Source organism: Balaenoptera acutorostrata, chromosome 11 (assembly GCF_949987535.1).
Source record: "Balaenoptera acutorostrata chromosome 11, mBalAcu1.1, whole genome shotgun sequence".
NCBI lineage: Eukaryota > Metazoa > Chordata > Mammalia > Artiodactyla > Balaenopteridae > Balaenoptera > Balaenoptera acutorostrata.
In genome coordinates, this window is record NC_080074.1 from 100,892,385 (window position 1) to 100,913,941 (window position 21,557).

At 50.4% G+C, this 21,557-nt stretch overlaps 1 protein-coding gene across 14 annotated transcripts; it reads left to right on the top strand.

The window, feature by feature from the left end:
- The first annotated feature begins 961 nt into the window (after nt 1-961).
- ZNF384 (zinc finger protein 384) lies at nt 962-20,439 on the top strand. 14 transcript variants are annotated; one of them, XM_057556848.1, is made up of 15 exons: nt 962-1,166; nt 1,367-1,428; nt 2,341-2,400; nt 7,217-7,304; nt 7,812-7,863; nt 8,809-8,879; nt 9,168-9,405; nt 9,641-9,688; nt 9,891-10,224; nt 11,070-11,162; nt 14,664-14,888; nt 15,589-15,771; nt 17,260-17,338; nt 18,127-18,285; nt 18,848-20,439. In XM_057556848.1, exons 6-15 carry the CDS (start codon nt 8,814-8,816, stop codon nt 19,217-19,219), a joined length of 1,797 nt encoding a protein of 598 aa, XP_057412831.1. In that variant the 5' UTR covers nt 962-1,166; nt 1,367-1,428; nt 2,341-2,400; nt 7,217-7,304; nt 7,812-7,863; nt 8,809-8,813; the 3' UTR covers nt 19,220-20,439. The 14 variants fall into 14 exon arrangements, with proteins under 14 accessions (XP_057412831.1, XP_057412830.1, XP_057412837.1 ...); XM_057556847.1 differs by lacking the exon at nt 1,367-1,428; XM_057556845.1 differs by lacking the exon at nt 962-1,166 and having other exon boundaries at nt 1,174-1,428.
- Nucleotides 20,440-21,557: the final 1,118 nt, after the last annotated feature.

Below are 21,557 nucleotides of genomic sequence, written 5' to 3' on the forward strand. Positions count from 1 at the left end.
CTGTGTGCTCAGCAAAGCAGTGGGAGGGTACCATGTATGAGATAGTTTCTTCCGAGTTGCTGACAAACTTGCTGAAGAGTCACATATATGAAACAGTTAAAACAGCCAAAAAAAAAAAAAAAAAAAAAGTACGGACTACATGCTGTGGAAATTCGGAGAACGAGACCGTTGGAGCAATCAAGGAAGGCTTCCTGAAAGAGTTCACATTAATTGTTCATTGATGCAACAAACGTTTACCAACTGCTTACTAAGTGCCAGGCTCTGAGGATACAGCAGCGAACAATTCAGAGTCCTTGCCCTCGTGGGGCCGATATTCCAGTGAGAAGAGGAGGACATCCAACAATATAGAATCAGGTAGAAGTGAGTGCTATATTTAAAAGTAAAGCCGGGTGAGTAGGCGATAAAGATGTGGACGAGGGCCACAAGAACTTAGAGACCAAAGCAAAGAGAGTAAGGGGTGTGGTTAGGCAGGGGTCGGATTCTGAGGCCTGGGAGGGGTTATTAGTTACGCTTTGGGCCTAAGGAGGGACCTCAGAAAACTACTGACACATCCTTTTCCTTTCTTTCATATTCAAAGGATTGAGACATTCTTGAGAGTATATAAGAAAAAAGAATGGTAACTCCCTACGTCTGCCTATCGCCCCTTGGGGGAAGGGAACCAGGACCCGTCTTTTAAGAATCCATACCGCCCCTCGTACCTTGATGCATAATTCATGAACCTGTCGCGTTCCCACCCTCCCACTTCCCCCGAAGTCCCTTCCGGAAGCCCGGAACCGCTGTCGTGAAGGTTCGGCTCCTGCCCTTAGCAGAACCCACCTTCACTTCCGCTGTGGCGTCACATCCCTGGAGGGTCTTACCGCGTCCCCGGGCAGAAGCTACTTCCGCCCCTACTTATCGTAACTTCCGTCCTGAGTATGCTTGAGCGCTAGCCGCGCCGGATGTGCTCTAGCCGCTCCCGGAAGTGACTCGACCTTTGCATTTTCCCCCCCTTTCCCCATCGCCACCCCCCCAACATTGCTATTTCCCTCCCTCCCCCCTTTTCGTTTCCGGCGCTCCCGCCTTCTCTCAGCCGCGGCTCAACTCCGAACCAGTGGGGGGAGGGAGGGAGGGAGGGGGCGTGGAGGAATCGGGGTTCTCGGGAGCACGAGCTGCGGCACCACTTCCGGGTGAGTGTTAGGGGAGGGAGGGAGGGGGCCACCCACTGCCTCGCGCCCCCGCCCTGCGGGTGTCTCGCGCACGATCCGTGCGTGTGAGTGTGTGGGTCTGTCTCGCGCCTAAAGTGCGTGCCCGCGCGCTCGCCTGGCGCTCTCCCCCTCCCCTCGCCCCCTCCGGGTCCTCCCACCGCACTCGGCTCCCTCCTTCCCAGCAAACGCCGCCCCTCCCGCTCTTTGGCTCCGGCTCTGGCGCCGCCGCAGCCGTCGCCGCCGGGTGAGTCTCGCGCCGCTGCAGCCGGCGCGCGCCGAACTCTCTGCTCCTTCCCCCTCCCCTTTTCCTTGGGGGGGGGCGGGGAAGGGGGGGTCCACGATGGGACTGTACGTGTGTCCGTCCCGGAACCGGAAGTGGTTGTGGAGGAGCGGGCGATGGGGAGGAATGGGGGGGTTTAGGGGGCGGGTGTCTGTCTGGTGGGTGGCAGAGTTCAGCTTCCTAGAGAGGAAGGAGGGGCGTCCCAAAGAAGGGTCTTAGAGGAAGGGGTGGTGGGCGACCTCAGGAGAAGGCGCCCAGGGGCTGTCTCAGGGCAGCGAAGGTGTTTGGGGGACAGCCGGGGTCTCCAGTAGCTAGACCACTGTGCAGGCTGAGGGAGGTACTTCTTGGCGCAGGGCCTTGGGTAGGCAGGGGCGAAGTCCTCGCGGGGGGGCGGGGGAGGCCAGAGGAAGTGCCTGGGCCTGAACTGGCACTGTGCCTGACACAAGGGCTTGTGCATCCCCCCCCGGGTCCTCAGCTTTGCCTTCTGAGCCAGTCCTTGAGATGCAGGGACGCTTCTCTTCTTCCAGCTCTTCTGTTCTCTAACCATCCCCACACACACCCCCCCCCGCCCCCGCCTCCGGTTACCTGCGGCCCCGGGAGACCAAGAAGAACCAGTGTCTGAGCCCAGGGTTGGACCCCACGCACTGGTGGTAGAGTTCATCTTAGTTGCTGGGAATTGGATGTATTTCCCTTGTATCCACATAGGGGGTGGCCCTGCACTCCTGTTGTTCTATCCTTGCATCTTTGGATTGTTGGTCGGGGGTCCGCCTGCCTTCTGGACTGAGTGCTGATGGTCAAAGAATTCCTGAGGTTCTCCACAGTTCTCCGGTGGCTGCACCCTTACCGGCCCCTGTAACCCAGACAATTTGTTTGCAGAAAGTTCAGGAGCCCTGGAAAGGACAAGGAATAAGACGGCAGGAGGAAGAGAGAGAGAGGGTAAGACAATTTGGGGTTAATGACTTTTCCAGTTTTGGGGGGCGAAGGGGTCATAATCAAATGGCCCTTTTGCGGACAGCGTCACAGAATTGTTAAAGTAATAGCAATTGTAATACTGGTGTTTGCTGTGGGAGAAAAATCAGCCTCTTCGTATTATCTCTTGAGGATACCCAAGAAGTTTTGTGCAGAAAGTTGGCACTGTACCCCATCACCTTCCATTCCCACCAGTACTCAACAAGAATGAGTTGTGAAATGCTCAAGTGAACTCACTAAGCAGTGTTGCATTGTGTCCAAAGGAGAAATTTATTCTGCTTTGGAGATAAATGGGCCCTAGTTGCCAGTGTAGCCTTTGTGGCATAGCTAATGGAATTGCTTTCCCATGTTTGGAACAAGCAGAACTGAGTTTAGAGTGGAGTTTGTATCCTTAACGTTGCATCAGTGTTTGGAGTGGATCTGGTGAGTGATTAGAATCCGTGGCGTGGTGTTATTTGAATTTGATGTGACAGGGTGAAGTTTGGGGGGAAAAAACTGATTCGTGGGTAGTTTGAAGTAAAGTGGATAAAACTGTATGGAGTAGACTCCAGAAGTAGCTCTGGAAGAATTCAAAATATGAGGTTTGATGGTGATTGAGTTTTAGGTTGCCTGAAAATGACAATATATCAACCCAAAAGAGTTTGAGTTCAGAGCTTATAATCTTAGAGGTGTCTTCTGAGAACCAATTCCAGGCTGGTTTATAAAATTTATTCCCCATAGGTTTCTGAGCCAAGTTGGTGATTAAATATTAGGTGCATATTCCCTCTTCTCCAGACTTTTTTTTTTTTTGGTTTGTTTTTTCTTTCCTGCCTCACAATGCACAGATCCGTCAGTTAACAGTGGAATGGGCAGGGTAAGGGGAACCACTATGGCGTTCTTCCTGCAGGGTGCAGGTACAGTGGTCCAGTGGTGCCCAGGGTAGAAGGTGCTGGCTCAGATTGCCAGCTTTGTGGTGGTAGTGGTCCTGATGGTCTCTTTGGGCATGGTGTGATGGTCTTTCCCAATAGAATTGGGATAAACCTGTTCTCAGTTATTTTGTACTTGGGGGAGTTCACAGTAGGAAGTCCCCAGATCCTATTGGGATGGCCCTTCTTGAATGCCCTTAGGACCTGAGAAAAAGATTTGTTTCCTAACTGAGGAAAAATGGTCCTGTGTGTTTCCTCAATTCAAGTCCTTAGCTAATATTGCAATCTTTCTGCAGTTGTGCATTTTGGAACAGTTTTTCTCAATAGAGTGTCTGAGATCCACGTGTCAAGTTCTTTTCCTTTTTTCTTTTTTTTAATTAATTCATTTTTTTAGTTTTGACTGTTGGGTCTTCGTTGCTGCGCGCGGGCTTTCTCTAGTTGCGGCGAGCGCGGGCTACTCTTCGTTGCGGTGCGCGGGCTTCTCATTGCGGTGGCTTCTCTTGTTGTGGAGCACGGGCTCGAGGCACGCGGGCTTCAGTAGTTGTGGCACGCGGGCTCAGTAGTTGTGGCTCGTGGGCTCTAGAGTGCAGGCTCAGCAGTTGTGGCGCACGGGCCTAGCTGCTCCGCGGTATGTGGGATCTTCCCGGACCAAGGCTCGAACCCATGTCCCCTGCATTGGCAGGTGGATTCTTAACCACTGCGCCACCAGGGAAGCCCCTCAAGTTCTTTCTGTAGTTGAATTTGAGTTGATTGTTCTTTGCATTTCTCTTTCTTGTTAGTGCTTCTAGTTGGTGATTAGTAAGCTGGGGGCTATAGATCTGATACTTTTGGGTAGTTCATTTATAATTATGTGGTCTCTGTGTAATTTCTACTAATTGTCACTAATAGTTCTCATCAGATGGAAGTGTTTCTCTAACTCTCCTCAGGAGTACTTTGAGCATTTTATTCTTTTTCTTCTGTGAGTTGTCTCCATCTCAATACCATGTGCCTTATGAATTTGTTTTAGGGGTTTTATACTCTTCCATCCTCTACCCAAGTAGAAATTTAGGAGAGTCGTAAATTACTCAGAGTCATTTACTGATGTAGGGCCTAAACCTAGATTCTGGAAGCCTTGATTCCTTGGTCCATCCTCTGGCGACTAAATTGGGTTGGTGTATTTCGTGATTTCCTAAAGGTTGGTTGTGTGAGAGAATGTTATTTTCTTGAGAAAAGAAAATCATGCTTTACTTTGGGGGAAAATAATGTAAAAATTGTAAGTACCGGGAAAGAAGTGGTGGTCTTCAGCACTTCTACGAAAACTGCAATGCTGGAGGCAGTGATGTCTTTATCCCTGGACGGCTGGTAGCACTGAGGAAGGATGGACAGATGGACAAAGCTCTGGTGCAAGAGTTCAAGTCCTCCTATGTGTTTCATGGACGTAACTTAATATTGTCTTTTTTCTTCACCTTCTCAGTCTTCCAAGGTTTCTTTTGAGATTGGAAAAGGAGTATGTAGTTCCTGAACCTCTTGAAAGGAAAGTGCTGTCCAACTTAATTATAGTAAACGCCTCTTCTTATTGGAGAACAGCGGAGGCATGGTGCGGTAGTAAAGTTGGAATTAGAACCCAGATTTTCAATCTGCCAACAAAATCTTTCCATCTACTGTGTTTTTCCTTCTTTCCTGAGTTTTGGGGCTATAATAGAAGCCTGCCTCTTCCTTCCCAGTCTAGGGTAAACCCCTTCTGGTTTGTTTTTAATGTGTTGGCATAATCATCAAAACTGATGCTCTGTGGGGAATTTCCTGGTGGCCTAGTGGTTAGGATTCGGTATTGTCACTGCCATGGTCTGGGTTCTATCCCTGGTCGGGGAACTGACATCCTGCAAGATATGCGGCGTGGCCAAAATATAAAACAAACAAACAAAAGAAAACTGGCGCTCTGTTTAGAGATGAAGTTTCCCTGTGATATCGTTACTTTCTTCGGGTTTTAAGAATGTTCATATGGGCGTACCTGGATGTCAGGGTGGTTTGGTGGGCGTTCCTCCATGCGTGATAGAGAGTTGAAAGGAGAAGTGGTAAAACAACAGTTGGCAGGTATTTGAGTGAGCTGGCGTCAGGGCACCCTGTGACACAACCCCAGGGGGCGCCATTTACATCACATTCTGGCATCAGAACAGTGTTGACCCTTTTTCCGGTGTCATCCTGCAGGCAGATACTGCTTCCAGTTGGGCAAGCAGGGCTCCCCGTGCACCCCCCTTTTGGGCTGACGTATTTATCAGGAGCCCACAGACACGTTTATCATTTTGTCCTAGGAGCAGCTGTGGTTCTGATCTTCAGCTTTGTTCTTTTAAGAACCAAAGCAGAGTGAGAGACTGGGTATCCAGAGAGGTGGAGGGGCCTTTTCTTCTATTTACCCCTTCTGGACAGTCTGGCCTTTTAATTCAGACCCCATCATTCTAAAATCAGTTTTCTTGGTGGCCAGGTGAGGTTTCACTGGATGTGGACAGAGAATACCATCTTTCACTGCATTTTGCTGTCACTGAAAACGTCGTTTTTGGTGTTTGCTTTTTTTTTGGCAGCCATGCTGTGGCTTGTGGGATATTAGTTCCCTGACCAGGGATTGAACCTGGGTCCTTGGCAGTGAAAGTGGGGAATCCTAACCACTGGACCACCAGGGAATTCCCTGAAAACTTCATTGTTGAAAGCATTTATTGAGAACTACCTGAAAAGTATATAGTCCATTTCTGGAAATAGTCTAAATTTTGATTTGTGAATCAAGCCCCAGCATCAGAGAGCATGTACTTAAGTTGGTCTCTTGTAGGACCCTTTCCTAGCTTGCCTTTGGTCCTGGGTTCAGGTCCCTGCTCTGCTATTCACTGTTTGCCTCCAGTTTCCTCATTTGAAAAATGGGCAACACAACATTATAAATCAACTATATTTCAGTAAAATGTTTTTTGAAGAGAAGGAAAAAAGAAAAATAGGGATTGCACTATCCTGCTTCATAGAATTGTTGTGGGATTAAATGGTGTGATGGTTGTAAAGTGCTCAGAACAGTACCTTGAACACAGTGGGCTCTTAATAGATGCTAATGGTGGTGGTGATATTGTCCTCCAAGTCACTTCGTGCCCCTTTGTAACAACCTACAGGCCGTGTTTGACTCAGAAACTGCTTCCCCTGAGCCCCTGGCGGGACACTAAGAATGGATGTAGTTTGGGCATGGGGAGGAGCCTTGTTCGCCAGAATCCTGAGGACAGCCTTATTTTCAGGCTCTCACTTCCTCCCTCCTAAATTTTCACATCCGTAATGCGTTTACTTCCTTGTCTCTTTAGGGGGATATTATGATTAGATCCTCCTTTCCTTTACTCTCCAGCCTGATTCTCTACTGCATTTCCACCACAGCTGCCACCCTTGTCGATTTCATGCCTCTCAGCTAGAAGGTTAGAGGGATGGGGGCTGTCGGAGCCCTTGGCTTGGCTTTCAGGGTCTGTATGCGTAGTCTGCTGCCACTCGGTTCACCAAGTATGGAATTGCCTACTGGGTGATGGGTCCTGTGTTAGAGCCTGGGGGCAGTTCAAGATGTGGCCCCCGCCTCCCCCAAAGCTGGGCAAGATCGGGTCCCCTTACACTGTGATCTCACTGTTTCTCAACGTCCATTGCCCACGGACGGCCTGAGGCTCAAGGCCCTTTATAAAGCTGGCAGGGAACTGGGTGGCACCTGTGTGGAGAGTGTCTCGTTTTATTGTGTTTATAACTCGGGGAGCAGGATTTGTCTGTGCCTGACCCTCAGGGCATTTACAGTTGAGTCTCATTTGTGTGAAGCTGTGGTAGCCACAGATTTGCTAGTCTACTTTGCTACTTTGGGGGAAAAATAGGCTGAAATTCAGTTCTGCTTCCCTTTATAGGTTTTATGAAAATTCAGAGTGTTGTTCAATAGAGCAAAAAATGTGATGAGACTTCTGGAGAAGGACCAGGAACACCGTTACATTTAGAGTGAGATCTTTTGCTTCACCTCCTTTGCTGAAGAACTTTCCTGGTTTCCTTAGTCACTGCTTGAGACCCAGTTTCTCTGCCCAGTCTCCCCACCCATCTCTTAGAATCCCTGGTGTCCGCCTCCAGCATGTCCTCAGTGGGGCCATGTGTGTGACCAGGCTACAAGTGACAGCGTCCTGTGGGCCCTTCTGCCCCTCCTGGAGCCTGGCCGCTCTTGGCCCAGAGCAGCACCGCCACCGCGGTGTTAATGTTTATTCCCCCCCTCCTCACTTCCCCTTCCCACCGGTCTCCTCCTCCCGCTTCACCTGCCTTCTGCCAGCCTGGATCTCTCCTGGTCCAGGCTTTTGGGAAGCTACCCTGGACCAATAGCCTGCAATTAAGCCTTGTTAGGAGACGCGATCAGAGTATGAAAATGAGTGGTGGGATGTCTGGGTTCCGGACCCATCTGTGACTTGCAACATGATTCTGAGGGATTCCTTTTCTTGCTTCTTATTCTTCCCTCCCCAGGTTTTAAGCTTACTTGTCATCCGCGTACAGAGGAGAACTTGAACTCTTAGAGGTATAGTGTTTGAGAACTACAGAGGAGTCTGGTAATGTGTGTGTGTTCTGACCCACCATTGTCCCTGTTCTAAATCCCTTTAGGCGGAGATCTGGGGTGCTGGTGTTAGAAACAGTCCCCGTTCTTTTTTTGGCCGTGCCATGTGGCTTGCGGGATCTTAGTTCCCCGACCAGGGATTGAACCCGAGCCCTCGGCAGTGAAAGCGCAGAGTCTTGACCACTGGACCGCCAGGAAATTCCCTAAAACCCCTTTTAAAACTGGTAACTCCTAGGTTCTTACTGCTCAGTCCAGTGTGTGTGGTACCCAGTGCAGCATCACAGATGTTCTTAGACCTTGGTGGGATCCATGGGGCGTGGGCCCCAGATATCATCTGGTACCCCAAAGACCTTGATTCTGATTCTCGCCAATTTCATTCTTTAATTCTCTTGGGCATTTTGTATTCTGGCCTAGAACCTTTTCAGGCTACAGGGAACTATAGACATGTCAGTTGGAACCCTTGAAATTTTTTATTTCAAGGAAGATGGATTTGAGGGATGAAAGGAGAGGAACAATGATAGGTACCCTGGCTGTTTTCAAGCCGACTGGTGATCTGCTTTGTGTGGGCCTTGGGCCCATGCCTTCCTCTCTCATGACTTCAATTTCTCTTTTTGTCAGCAAAAGAAAGAAATACCAATTCTGTTTATTTGGGGTACAGGAAACATTGTGTGGGTAAATGAGATGTGTGTAAGTTCTTTCACCAGCATCTGAACTGGGATAGCCTCTGTTGGATGGGGATATAGTGGTGAGTGGCTCTGACCAAAGGGACTAATATGCTAGATCCTGAGGTCTTGACTACTCATTCCCAGCCCTGTGGGAAGAGACCAGGAGCGCCTCAGCGCCCCTTCCCCATTGCTCAGCTGCTTCAGATTATTCCTGAGTGTGATGTGGTCTCGTTTCCTTCTTCAGGTAGAATGGAAGAATCTCACTTCAATTCTAACCCGTACTTCTGGCCTTCCATCCCCACGGTCTCAGGACAGGTAGGTGGTGTTTGGTTTTTTGCTCCCGCTCTACTGTGTACTTTTTTCAGCTCTGAGTAGCAGGTTCTATTACCGTGGACACTGAAGCAAGATAAATCCCATGCTGTTTCGCCAGGCCCCCTATCGTTGAGAATTACACAGGGTTTCTGTTCAGCCTCTCTCTGGAAGCACAGATATTAACCACCCGCCTTGTGATCCCCACAGAGGACGGACAGTGCGAGGTGCCGAGGGAGCGGACCGACTCGGGACTCTCCCTCATAGGCCGCTGTCCCGTTCCTTTCCTTTCAGATCGAGAACACGATGTTCATCAACAAGATGAAGGATCAGCTGTTGCCAGAGAAGGGCTGTGGGCTAGCTCCGCCCCACTACCCCACCTTGCTGACAGTGCCTGCCTCGGTGTCCCTGCCCTCGGGCATCAGCATGGACACGGAGTCCAAGTCAGACCAGCTGACCCCGCACAGCCAGGCATCCGTTACCCAGAATATCACGGTGGTCCCTGTGCCGTCGACAGGACTGATGACCGCTGGTGAGCACCCTTGCTCTTCTCCAATCTGAGGTGTTGATCTTCCATGATCAGTACCCCAGGCTGGAGGGCGCCAAGGACATGGGGAGTGGGATATGTGTTTGATTACTCAATCAGATTTTTATTAAGTGCCTACTGTGTGCCTAGCAATGCGCTAGGCATTGTGGGCGATACAAAGAAGTAGAAGATGCGGTCCCTGCCTTTGAGGAGGTGACATTCTTTCCTTCTCTGAATCAAGGAGTCTCCTGTTCTCAGAGGTGGAGAAGAGAAGGGAGTCAATCAAGGGGTAAATCTCACTGTTACCGGGGGCGGGGTGGGGACAGGGGTTAGGAGACCATTGTTTTTCTACAGGGTTTGGGGTTTCCTGTATACTCTGGGCTGGGGGGCGGTGGTGAGGGGTTAAGTAGACAATGATCTGGGGAGAATGACGTAGGACTAGGATCAGGGCTGGGCAACGTGACACCATCTCCTTTTTCTCACAATCCTAGGTCCCGGCTTGGTTATCACATCCCCCTCAGGCTCCCTCGTGACCACAGCCTCGTCAGCTCAGACCTTCCCCATTTCGGCTCCCATGATTGTCTCAGCTCTTCCCCCTGGCTCACAAGCCCTGCAGGTGGTCCCTGACCTCTCTAAGAAGGTAGCATCGACCCTAACAGAGGAAGGAGGCGGCGGCGGCGGTGGCGGTGGCACTGTGGCCGCTAAGCCCCCCCGGGGCCGAAAGAAGAAGCGGATGCTGGAATCGGGGCTGCCTGAGATGAACGACCCTTACGTCCTCTCCCCTGAGGATGACGATGACCATCAGAAAGACGGCAAGACCTACAGGTAAGGATCAGAGCTGGGGCAGGATGGGGCGCGGCTCTCTCAGCTTCCCTGCCCCCATGGGGCTCTGCGCTCTGGCAGCTTCCACCTCAGATCCATGTGCATGTCAGGTGTTCTGTTGAGGGGTAGGAAGGTGGAGCTTCTGGCCCTTCTCTGGCTCCTCTTCCCCAGGATGCAGACCCATTTCACCCCTTCCTTTTTTGAGGTCTTCAGCATTGACTTATTTTGGGGTGACGTAATGGAATTTCTCTCTTGTAATGAGGCTTTAGACTGGGTTTGAGACTCTTGTCTCCAGCTCCTTTTTGGTTTCTACATTTTCCATTCCTATTTTTCCAAGAAACATTTCTGGTAAGCCCCTAGCCTTAACCGGTGTGCTATCCACCGGTTCTTGGGCCGTGTTTGAGCATTGAGCCTGCCTGACCCTGCATGGTTGGGATGATGGGAGGGGTCTGTATAAAAAGGTGGAACGAATAGGATACCTCCCCTTCCCCCCCGTGGAATATATGCTTGTGAAATGGCTGTTTGCTCACTTTCTCATTCATGGAAGTTCTTTTGATCCTCCACTTCCTTTAAGTCGTCCATTGCCAAAAAGCATTATAAGCATATTTGCATGTGGTACTATACAAAAATAATTACATATCTAAACTCCCTGCCCTTTGAAAGGTGGAAATCTTTTAATCCCTTTGAGAACCGTCAAGGGCCCTAGTGGGTTTGGGGAGTCTGGTCCCAGTGTACAGAGTGGAATAACCACCGTCACAGCTTTGACGCAGACAGGGGTAGATGTGCATGGCTGGGAGACTGGGTCTGTCCTTAGTGTACCGAGATGGGCAATGTTGTTCCCATTTTAGGAGCGAAGGGAACTGCGGCACAGGAAATGGACAGAGCCTTGGGCTCATGGATTCAGTTCCCGGCTCCACCACGAACTTGCTGTGTGACCCTGGGCAAGTCCTTTTCCCCTCTCTGGGCCTCAGTTTCCTCATCTGTAAAATGGGGAGAATTCTGTTTATGCCTCCCAGTTGTTGGGAGTATATATCAAATGAGATTTGAAATGTTGGGAACTTCGAAAGAGATGAGAAATAGTCATCGTTTAGCATTTACTTTTATGTGTTGTACACTTCTACCATGGAGAGTTCAGAGCGTTTAAATCCGTCTTTGTAAGTCAAAATGAGGGGAGTGTTGCTATGCAGAAAGTATTGAGCACTGCAGAATTCCAGCTCATAATCTGAAAGTTCACTGCAGCTTTATTATTACAGGTGTACCCCACTTTACACAGTAAAAGTGTTCCTGAACAATGTTTACATCATATCATATTATAAAGGTACTTGACAAGTTTGGTTCATTTAAAGGTATCATTCCATAAAATGAAAATCCCTTTTAAATTTATTTTGTAGAAATTTGGGTTTCTATGTGTTGGCTTAAAGTGAGGTCGTTGTGACATGGAGCTACACCTGAACAAGACCGGTTGTTGCAGGATCGGGGGGAGGGCCCCCCGACACTCTGTAGGGCCCTTCACATGGATCAGCGCCATCTGGTTCTGCCGAGGTTTCTCTCTCTCTGTCTTCCGGACCCACATTAAAGCTATTTCTGGACTTCCCACACTGTGCATGTGCACAGAAATGTGAATATACAACTGGAGGGCAGCCCTGATAGGATTTTCCACACACTACCTCCAGGTGACTAAAGAGAACTCTGAATTTAAGGGGGACTGATGATGTTATAGGTAAACGGAATTTCTTCAGAAACTCAGAACTCTGAGGCTCCAAAGGAATTTTTTAATCACGAAGAATCCCTGTTTTGATGCGGGTGTGGGTCAACCACATCCATTCCTGTGGTCTGTGGCATTTGACTGGGTATTGGGGGAACTGGGTTCTTTTTCTCTGGGCAAGTCAACTTATTTCTAGTAAAATTTGAAGACCAATCGTGGCCCTCATCTATCCTGTGGAAATGTTTTGAGGGAAAATCAGAGTATCTGAAAGTGTTTTTGAACATCTTAGGGAAAAAAGGGTTGATAATTCAATTCAAAGCGGTTACTGTAACCAAGGCCATTGCCTTGCATGCCTCCAAGGGAGCGCCCTTGTGGTGTCGGGTGTGAATGGTGCCCCCTGGAGCTGTGCGCCCAGCGACACGGCCGCTGCCCACGGCCACAGCTCTCCTAATCGGGTTTCTTTCCCAGCACCTGACACCTTGCATTAGGCTTGTACTTATTTGGCTTCTCTGTAGTTTTAGTGTTTAAACATTTCTGGCAGATGATAGGATGGTCCAGCTTCCCCCTGGATACCTCTAGTGTGAGGAGTCTTAAGGTTAGGTGAGAATGAATCACTCTTCGCCCTTTGGCAGATTGCTTTACCTTTCTGAGCCTTGGTGCTCCTTTCTGTAGAACAGGGATAGCACTTGTCAGGTTGTTTTAGGGAGCGGAAACAATGTGTTTAAAGGACCTAATTGGAGCCCGGCAGTATCAGGCACAACAACAGGTGGCAACTATTACTACCGTTATTATTATGTTGTTATTATGATTATCCTTATTATACTCATACCTCTGGAGACAGCTCATTTTGTTGCCAGTCCATTATTGATGAATTTAAGTTTTGCAGATTCTTCCCTAGTTGAAAACTTTGAAGAAGAGGGTTATTTTCTCTTCTATAATTAATTTCAGGTTAAGGGGTGCAGTTATGTGTTCAGCATTCACAGGCAAACTAATGAGGTTTTGTTTGAGCTAAAATCATTCCACCTGTCTGAGAAATCTTAGTGGAGGGAAGTTATTTTGTAACTCTAGTGCAGTTCCTCTCCAAGTGACAATGTGTCTAGTTTTCTAACCTCAGTTTTAGTGGAATATATAGTAGCATGAGCTCATTCATCACTGGTGCTACTAACATTAACGCAGTTTTATTGTTAGAGAATGCTTGGCTTACCATTGACTATCCTGGGTGTTTGCTGGCCCTTTTGGGGGGTTATTTATCTCTCCATTTTACAGACCAGAAAATTGAGGTCTAGATTGATGAGCAAGCCTGTAGCTGAACCCTGAGTAGAGCCCCGGTGTCCAGACTTCCATTGGCTGTGTCCTTTGGACCCTGCTAACTATAAACAGAACCTCCCACCCTCGCCCACAGTGGTTGGGCATCCCAGACAACAGCCAGGGGTTGGTAAACAGGTAATGGGATTTCTTTCAGAATTACCAAGTGACTAGAGAACTAGAAATGGGCCTCAATGATTGGATTTTTAATGGCAGCATTAATACAGGAACCATACCCCCAAGTAACAGTGGTCTCTTCTTCTCTGAGGAGCTCAGAGTTCTTTTTAGTCTGCATCTCAGTTATTCTCTGAATATTCTCTTGGGATCAGGAAAAAAGCAGAAGTCACCTTTCACCATCCTAAGCCCCTCTTAGAGAAGTTGGGGGGGACCCAGAGAAGAGGGACTTGCCCCAGTTGCCTGGCTTCTAGGCTGCGGCCCTTGCTACCAGCCCGCATTGTGTGCTGGTGAGTTGTTTGAGTGATAGGGTTCCAGCTCACATATAGATAGCTTTCGCCCAGTGAAGTCTGAATAGTTGTGACTTATCTTGCCCACAGGCCTCCTTATTTGATATTGTTGGGCAGTATCAGAGCAGGAAGAAGGATTACCAGCTCAGATGATGCATGAAAGTATATTCAGATGATACCGTTGTCAACCCGAAGTGCTGGCATTGTGCTAGGAAAGGAAGCTCAGTATTTTGCCAGTCTTTTTCTCCTTAATATTTGAGGGGTACAACCCACTCCAGCAGTTACGTTGGCTCATTGCAGAAGTAATTCTCACTTGATTGCCAAGGGGCTGGGGGCTGGGGGGAGTCGGTGGGACATCAGATACAGAGCAGAGGCCAGACATTTTGGGAAAGCTCCCTCCACAGAATCCTGATAATTCTTCACCTCGTCCCTCTAGAAATCACTGGCAAAAAGGAGAAAATCTGAGAGAAGACAATTATCTGAGGAGACAGAAAAGTCCTCTGAGAAATCTAGTCAGTTTGTCCTCATTGTCACCTCAGGAGCTTGAGGATTACCTGAGGGATGTACTTTCTCCACGGGAGACTGGGGAAAAAGGTTCTTTAAAAGTCTGAAGTCAAGTTACAGGCAGAAGGAAAACAGAAGTTAGGTGATATTCCTGGTCTGGTGAAAGCCATGTCAGCCCAGGGCCTGTGATGAGATTTTCCTGTCTTACCTGGTTGAATTCTTGTTTATGTACACACTTAGGGAGTCCAGGCATTCAGCAATCACTTATTAAATACTTGTGTTGGGCTGTATTAGAAGTGCAGGCTGTAAGATAGATAAAATAGAGCTCCTCCTCTCGAGGGCCTTGCGCTGTCGCTGGAGTAGAAGAGAGATCAGATAGGCTGGCACCTTTGGAAGTGGCGGGGCGGGTTCAGCAACGCTCTCTCAGTGGGCAGGGCCGTAACCGCTGCCCTCCCTTGGCCCAGGTGCCGGATGTGCTCCCTGACGTTCTACTCGAAGTCGGAGATGCAGATCCACTCCAAGTCACACACCGAGACCAAGCCCCACAAGTGCCCGCACTGCTCCAAGACGTTCGCCAACAGCTCCTACCTGGCCCAGCACATCCGTATCCACTCGGGGGCCAAGCCCTACAGTTGTAACTTCTGTGAGAAGTCCTTCCGCCAGCTCTCTCACCTCCAGCAGCACACCCGGTAAGGCTGCTCTCAGTCTCCGCCCGACTCCGTGCCGTGGACCCCTCACCCCGAGGCCACGTGGCCCATGCCTCCTCTTTTCTCCACATGTTTTCTTTTGTCCCTTTCAACTCTGCCCTTTGGGAGCCTCGATTCTCTCCCACTGCTGTCTGTGAAAACTAAACTACATATCCCTGCAGCTTGGGGGTGGTGCCTGGAAAATTGTGCTCTCCGGTCCCAAAGTCTGGAACGATTTGTGTGGCTTCTCTCTGTGTCTGTGTTTGGAAGTCTTCTGCAGAGCAGGCCCTGCTTTTACTATATGCTTCAGTTCAGAGCCAAGGTGTGCATTCAACCTCAGGTCCATGGGGAACAGGCGGTGTTGGTCTTTGTTCAAATTACTGTTTGGAAGCGGGGTGTCTGTGGTGAGTGTGTAACCTTGGCACAAAGCAGAGGGCTGACAAGACCGAAATCTTTGAGGTTACAGGAGCCAGGGGTGCAGCTCTTCATCATCTCACTGCCATTCTAGCCACCGACTTAAGATCAGCAGCAACCTAGATGTGGGTGTCCTCTTCACGAGCCTCTCCAGGCCGGCGTGGGTTTGAGGGGGAGGGAGGAGGGGTACTCTCATCCGGCAAGCAACATCATTTCACCCAGCGGAGAGCTGAGCCCGTGGTGTCGAACCGCTCCCTCCTCCCCCCTTCCCTCCTCTCCTCTCCGGCAGGATCCACTCCAAGATGCACACGGAGACCATCAAGCCCCACAAGTGCCCGCACTGCTCCAAGACCTTCGCCAACACCTCCTACCTGGCCCAGCACCTCCGTATCCACTCGGGGGCCAAGCCCTACAACTGTTCCTACTGCCAGAAGGCCTTCCGCCAGCTCTCCCACCTCCAGCAGCACACACGGTAAGGGAGAGTGGCGGGCTACTGCCCCCGCCCCGCTGGCATGCCCTCCCCACCCCCGCCCCGGACACACACAACAACCCGCATGCGGGGGGCGGGGGAGAGACCCGGCTGGAGGAGAGAGCTGGCCGGAGGAGAGCACAGCTGGCACCTGGGAGGAAGACCAAGCAAGACTGGAGACACAAGTGGATGCTCAGAGAGCCTTTCTGGGGCAGAAGTAGCGCCGAGGAGACACAGTGACTGTGGGACATTCCCTGATCCGAGGGAGGAGGAAACTCACTGGGAGCAGAGCCGACGTTTCCTTCCCTCGTTTCCCTCCCTGGAGACACCTGTGCACACATCCTGCAAGATTCTCTCCTCGATGCCAAAGCAGGGCCATTTGGTTGGAGAAGACCATCCCTCTAGCCCTTAGGGCACCGATTATGAACGGGAGATATAATCAGATTTCAGCTGGGTACCAACCCAGCGACACCTACAGCACCAAGCAAGGCTCCAGGGGATGCCAGGAGTACAGATGAGAACAAAGTGCAGCGTAAATATTCACAGAGGACTGGCAAATGAAGCGAAAATGCTCCCCCTCCGTAAGGATGCGCACTTTGTCCCGTGAATCTGGAGTGGCTCGGAGGTGAGCCTGCTTCCTGGAAGAGCTGATGGTCTCCAGTGGGATCTCAAGTTGAGCTGGAGTCCAGACTCCTGCTGGCCACAGGTCTCCTCTCCCGGCTGCTTCTGGAGGTGGCGATCCCTCTTAAAGTGGTCCGACAGCTTGCTTCTCGAAGAGGAGGAATCGGGCTTTCCTCACAAGGAGACGTGTCCTGCGAGGTTTTCAGGATTTTATACCCGGGATCTCGAAAAGCACCTGGTCACAGAGATGCTTCTGAAGTCCCTGCCGAGGAGCAGGGGTCCGCCGACCTTCAAGTCCTTGGCTCGTCTTAGCAGAGGGCCCTATAGTGTTTGGAAAGAGGTCAGATCAGTACTAAACTAGGCATTTCCTGCTCTTAGGGGCTGAGCCGGGAAAAGCCCCAAGGAGCTTCCACCGGCATCGTTGCTGCCGCCCTTCACAGTTCACATAACTCTGTGCTTTTCTTTGACCCCAGAACTTTCTCTGCGACTGGTGCTAATAAGGCTGAGGGGGTAGTTTCTGGCTGTATGTTGGGGGCCAAGGGAGAAGTGTTATGTGTTTCTTTTTTCTCGCCGTGTGTTTTATCTCACGTTTCTGAACTCTCGTGAGAGCCGGTGACTGTAGGAGCTGCCTTGGCTGCCAGATCGTGGCCTCCCTGCGCCTTGGCTGCCAAGCCCCCGGCCCTCCCCCAGCAGAGATGAGCCCAGCTTGAGCGGAGTGGTGCGGGCAGCGAGCAGCAGTCGGGCCCGCTGGCCTGAGCCGGCGTCTCCTGGAGGCCCACCCTGTGCTCCCAGAGGAGGCCTGTTAAGGCGCTGGTCCCTGAGCGGCCTTGCTGATGTCCTTCCCCTTTCTTCTTCTCTCGTCCCGTGCAGAATCCACACCGGGGATAGGCCGTACAAATGTGCACACCCGGGCTGCGAGAAAGCCTTCACACAGCTCTCCAACCTGCAGGTAGGTGTTCCACCCTCCACACGAGGCCTTGAGTCTAAGACTTGGGGTCACAGTGCCGTTTGACTAGTACAGTGGTTCTCAAACTTCTTCAGGGCGCTTTACATTCTTAACAGTCACTGGGGAGCCCAAAGAGCTTTCGTTGATGTGGGTAACACCAAATTACGTAGACATTATGAAACTGAAAAACTATTTAGTAATTTGTTTAAAAATAACAAACCCCATTGTACATTAACATAAATAACATATCTCTTAACCTCCCTCCCCGCAAAAAGAAGTTTAGTGAGAAGAACGGCATTGCTTTATGTTTATGCACGTTTCTCTAATGTCTGGCTTACTAGAAGATGGAGAGAGTCTCTTATCTGCTGCGTTCAGTCTTTACGATATTACACATCATGTAATCTCTATATAGTCATGAAAGAATGAGAGTGAAAAGGCAAACAGTGTCTTATTATTATTATTATTATTATTATTATTATTTTGAAAATAGTTTTGACCTTGTGGGCCCCCTGAAAAGGTCTTGGTGTTCCCTAGCAATCCCCACGCCTCCCTGTGAGAACCACCGGACTAGTGGGACCAGGCGTAGCCGCCATCCTGACTTGAAGGATCCTGCGGGATGCTGCTTCCCTTAGCTGGTAGCGTCTGAAGATTCATTTGAAGCAATTTCTGTTGCCTTCGGACGGAAGAGAACCCAGGAGGCCTGGCACCCGGTCCAGGGCTTTCCATTAAGGTCAAGGAGGCAGGAGGGCAGAGTCTGACGCACCCATCCTGATTTCTCCTTATTTTCTCAGTCCCACAGGCGGCAGCACAACAAAGATAAACCCTTCAAGTGCCACAACTGTCACCGGGCGTACACAGACGCAACCTCGCTGGAGGTGCACCTGTCCACGCACACAGTGAAGCATGCCAAGGTGTACACCTGCACCATCTGCAGCCGGGCATACACGTCGGTGAGCACTCGGAGCCCCCCTCCCCTTCCCCGCAAGCGGCTTCACCCCGCCTTTCTGGTAAAGAGCTGCCACAGTGAATACACCCCATCCCTTGCTCCAACTTGCCAGGATCAGTAAAGAGAACAGAAATTGAAAAGACCCAGAGCTAAGGAATTTGGGGGATGCCTGGTCCCTTAAGCCTATAGCGATTGCTCAGCAGTGATTCTTCATTTTACTTAGACATAGGACAAAAGAAAGCGTCTTGAAATCGTGAGAGACGAGAGATTTCAGTTAGATGTTCTCCATTAGACTCCAGAAGAAGGTGGTCAGGTTGTTCCATTCAGAGATCTTTGAGAAAGTGACAGCTTTCCCCGTGCCAGTTGAGTGCCCACGGTTACCCTAAAGGCCCCCCCCCTTGCCCACCCGGTGTGAGCACTGAAAGTGGCTCACGGGGAGAACCTGGCTGGCTCCAGAGCACCTCTGTATGAGCCTCGTTCTGTTCAAGGTAACAGCCCAGGGTGCTGGTTACAGGGAGCTTCCTTCCTTCTCTTCCTTCCCTCAACCCCTCTTCCATCCCCCTCAGGAAACGTACCTGATGAAGCACATGCGCAAACACAACCCTCCTGATCTCCAGCAGCAGGTGCAGGCGGCGGCGGCGGCGGCGGCAGTGGCCCAGGCGCAGGCGCAGGCGCAGGCCCAAGCGCAGGCTCAAGCGCAGGCGCAGGCGCAGGCCTCCCAGGCTTCGCAGCAGCCACAGCAGCAGCCGCCACAGCCTCCGCACTTCCAGTCCCCGGGGGCGGCCCCCCAGGGCGGGGGTGGCGGGGACAGCAACCCCAATCCCCCGCCCCAGTGCTCCTTCGACCTGACCCCCTATAAGACGGCAGAGCACCACAAGGACATCTGCCTCACCGTCACCACCAGCACCATCCAGGTAGAGCACCTGGCCAGCTCGTAGAGACCTGTGCTGCCGTCCCCCGGGGAGAGGGGAAAGAGGCTCTGGTCCCTTCTTTCTCCAGCTCCTCTTGGTGGGAAAAGTCCTCTTCTTCCTTGACAGGCCACGGCTCCATCTCCTTGGGCCTCAGGCATGGCCTTCTCTCACAGGATACCATCCTTATTGTCTCAGCTCCTCTTCCGAAGGAACGTCAGCCCTCCTGAATGGCAGAGGAGTACTGAGCTGGCCGCGTAATCCAGCAGCCTCCCGCCTAAGCATAGCTTTTAACATTGGGGGTTGGTGCTCAGGGGAGGGGTTTGCTATGACCTCATAGAGACTTTTCCAGCGTGGGCACTTACTCTCTCCTCATCCTCGTAATCCTCCAAGCTCGGGCTGACAGAGGACTAGAGGCTGGCACTCGCAGACGTCAGAGGAGGGAGCCCTAAATGCAAGCAGCCTCCTGTTCTGTTCTTGCCTGCGAAAGAACAGAGGTTCCTCCCGTGCCCCTGTCCCTGGGAACCGTTTTCTTCCCCTCATGATCTCACCTCACTTCCTACCTGATGCTGGAGGGAGGTCTGGGGCGGGTCAGACCCCCTTTATTTGTAAAGGGGCGAGGGCCGAGATGTGGTCCCCAAGGGGCCGGAGATCCCCAAAATGGCCGACGGTGGCTTAGAAGTGTGGGTTATGGTTTTCCTTGGAGCCTCTCCCCCTCTCTGCCAGCCGAGGCCCTGTGCTCAGTCTCCCCGTCCCCAACCTAAGGAGCTGCGGGTTCTTTATGAAACCCCACAATAAGGGGGCTGCAGAGAAGGGAGAGTTCGGGGCAGATGCAAGGACTGGACTTAGCTCCCTAGGTGCCGCGGTCAGTTGCCGGACACGGATTTATATATAAATATATATATATAAATATATATATACCCACTCATCACGGCCATCTTTGTTGTAACCATTTCTGTGTTTATAAATGCATTATCTCTGAGAATTTTCATATTTGATGTTTTGTTTATTTTTGTCCCTTTTGTTTTTCTCCACCCTGTCTTCTGGCCAATGGCATTTTTATTTCCTTTCGTCTTTTTTTTTTTTTTTTTAAATCATGGCAGATTTCAGAGAAAAGAGAAAATGGAAAAAAAAAATCAGGAAACCAGTTGTTATAAAGTAATTTAAAATGAGGAAAAAAAGAAAAACTTATGTACAAAACCAAGGGGTGTTTTTAGAACCTTGTATAGAAATAAATTCGTGTAAAAGGATCAGAGGCAGTGGAGCTACTGATGTGAGTATAAGCGTGGGAAACAGCTACCTGGGGAGACGTTCAAGGCCAGTACTAAGGATTTACAGTAGAGTGTGCGAACGCTAAGAACGAATGCTGTGTGATGGGGCTGTGTGTGTATCCCTAGCCATAGAAGGGCACAACTTTGAAATTTCTGAAGTGAAATCTTGCTTTATGAGGGTTCCTACGTACAAATCCTGCTGTGAGGACTGTCGCCTAAGGTGTAAGAGCAGGGTTTCAGTCGTGTGTTAGCAAGACACCTCGAAGCTCTCCCTATTCAGGAAATGGAAGCACGGCCTCCTGGAAGGACCTGCACTGCTGCCAGAGCATCCGTGGGCTCAGTGCTAATTCCAGCTGGCATATCCTGTGGCACCTAAAACCAGAGGCTTCCAGTGGTGGAACCCATAACCGGGATTGAAGAACGACACAGGACAGTTGTGCTGAGGGGTAGAGCATGGGCGGGAAACCTGGACTTCCGCCCTGGCTCTCCCATCAACCAGTGTCGGCTGCAATGCTGCTTCAGCTGTTAAATGAAGGGATTGGGCTGGATCACCTCCAAAATTCCTTTCTGAAAATTAAAAATCTTTAAGCACTGAAGAAGTCGTGACAAAGCTCCCACGTCTGACAACGTGGCCATCCTGTGTGGGACTGCTGGGCAGCCATGCTCGTTAGCTGGTGGCGTGTGGATAGGCAATGGAGTAACGCCTCTTAGCTTAGGGCTCTGGCTCTCGTGTGGGCATCCAAGATAGTCTCAGTCTGTGGTGTGACGCTAACGACTGTATCACATATGACCAAACGTGCAGTGTGTGTTAGTCTCCTGCATATTTACTACTTTTCCCCCTGTTCTCACCAACTGTTGAATTGACATTGAGAGCCCTACCTTCATCACAGGTATTATTACAACCAGCATCTCTTTTGAAGGGTTCCCTCACACTTCAACAGCAACAACCCTATGAAGTAAGCAGTGTTCCAGGCATTTGATAGAGAAGGAAATAGGCACGGAGATTAAATTATCCAAGGGCCTACCGCTTGCAATTAGAGGGACGTCTTCTAGATTCTATCGCTCTATCTACCACCTGATCAGTAGTAAACCTGGGG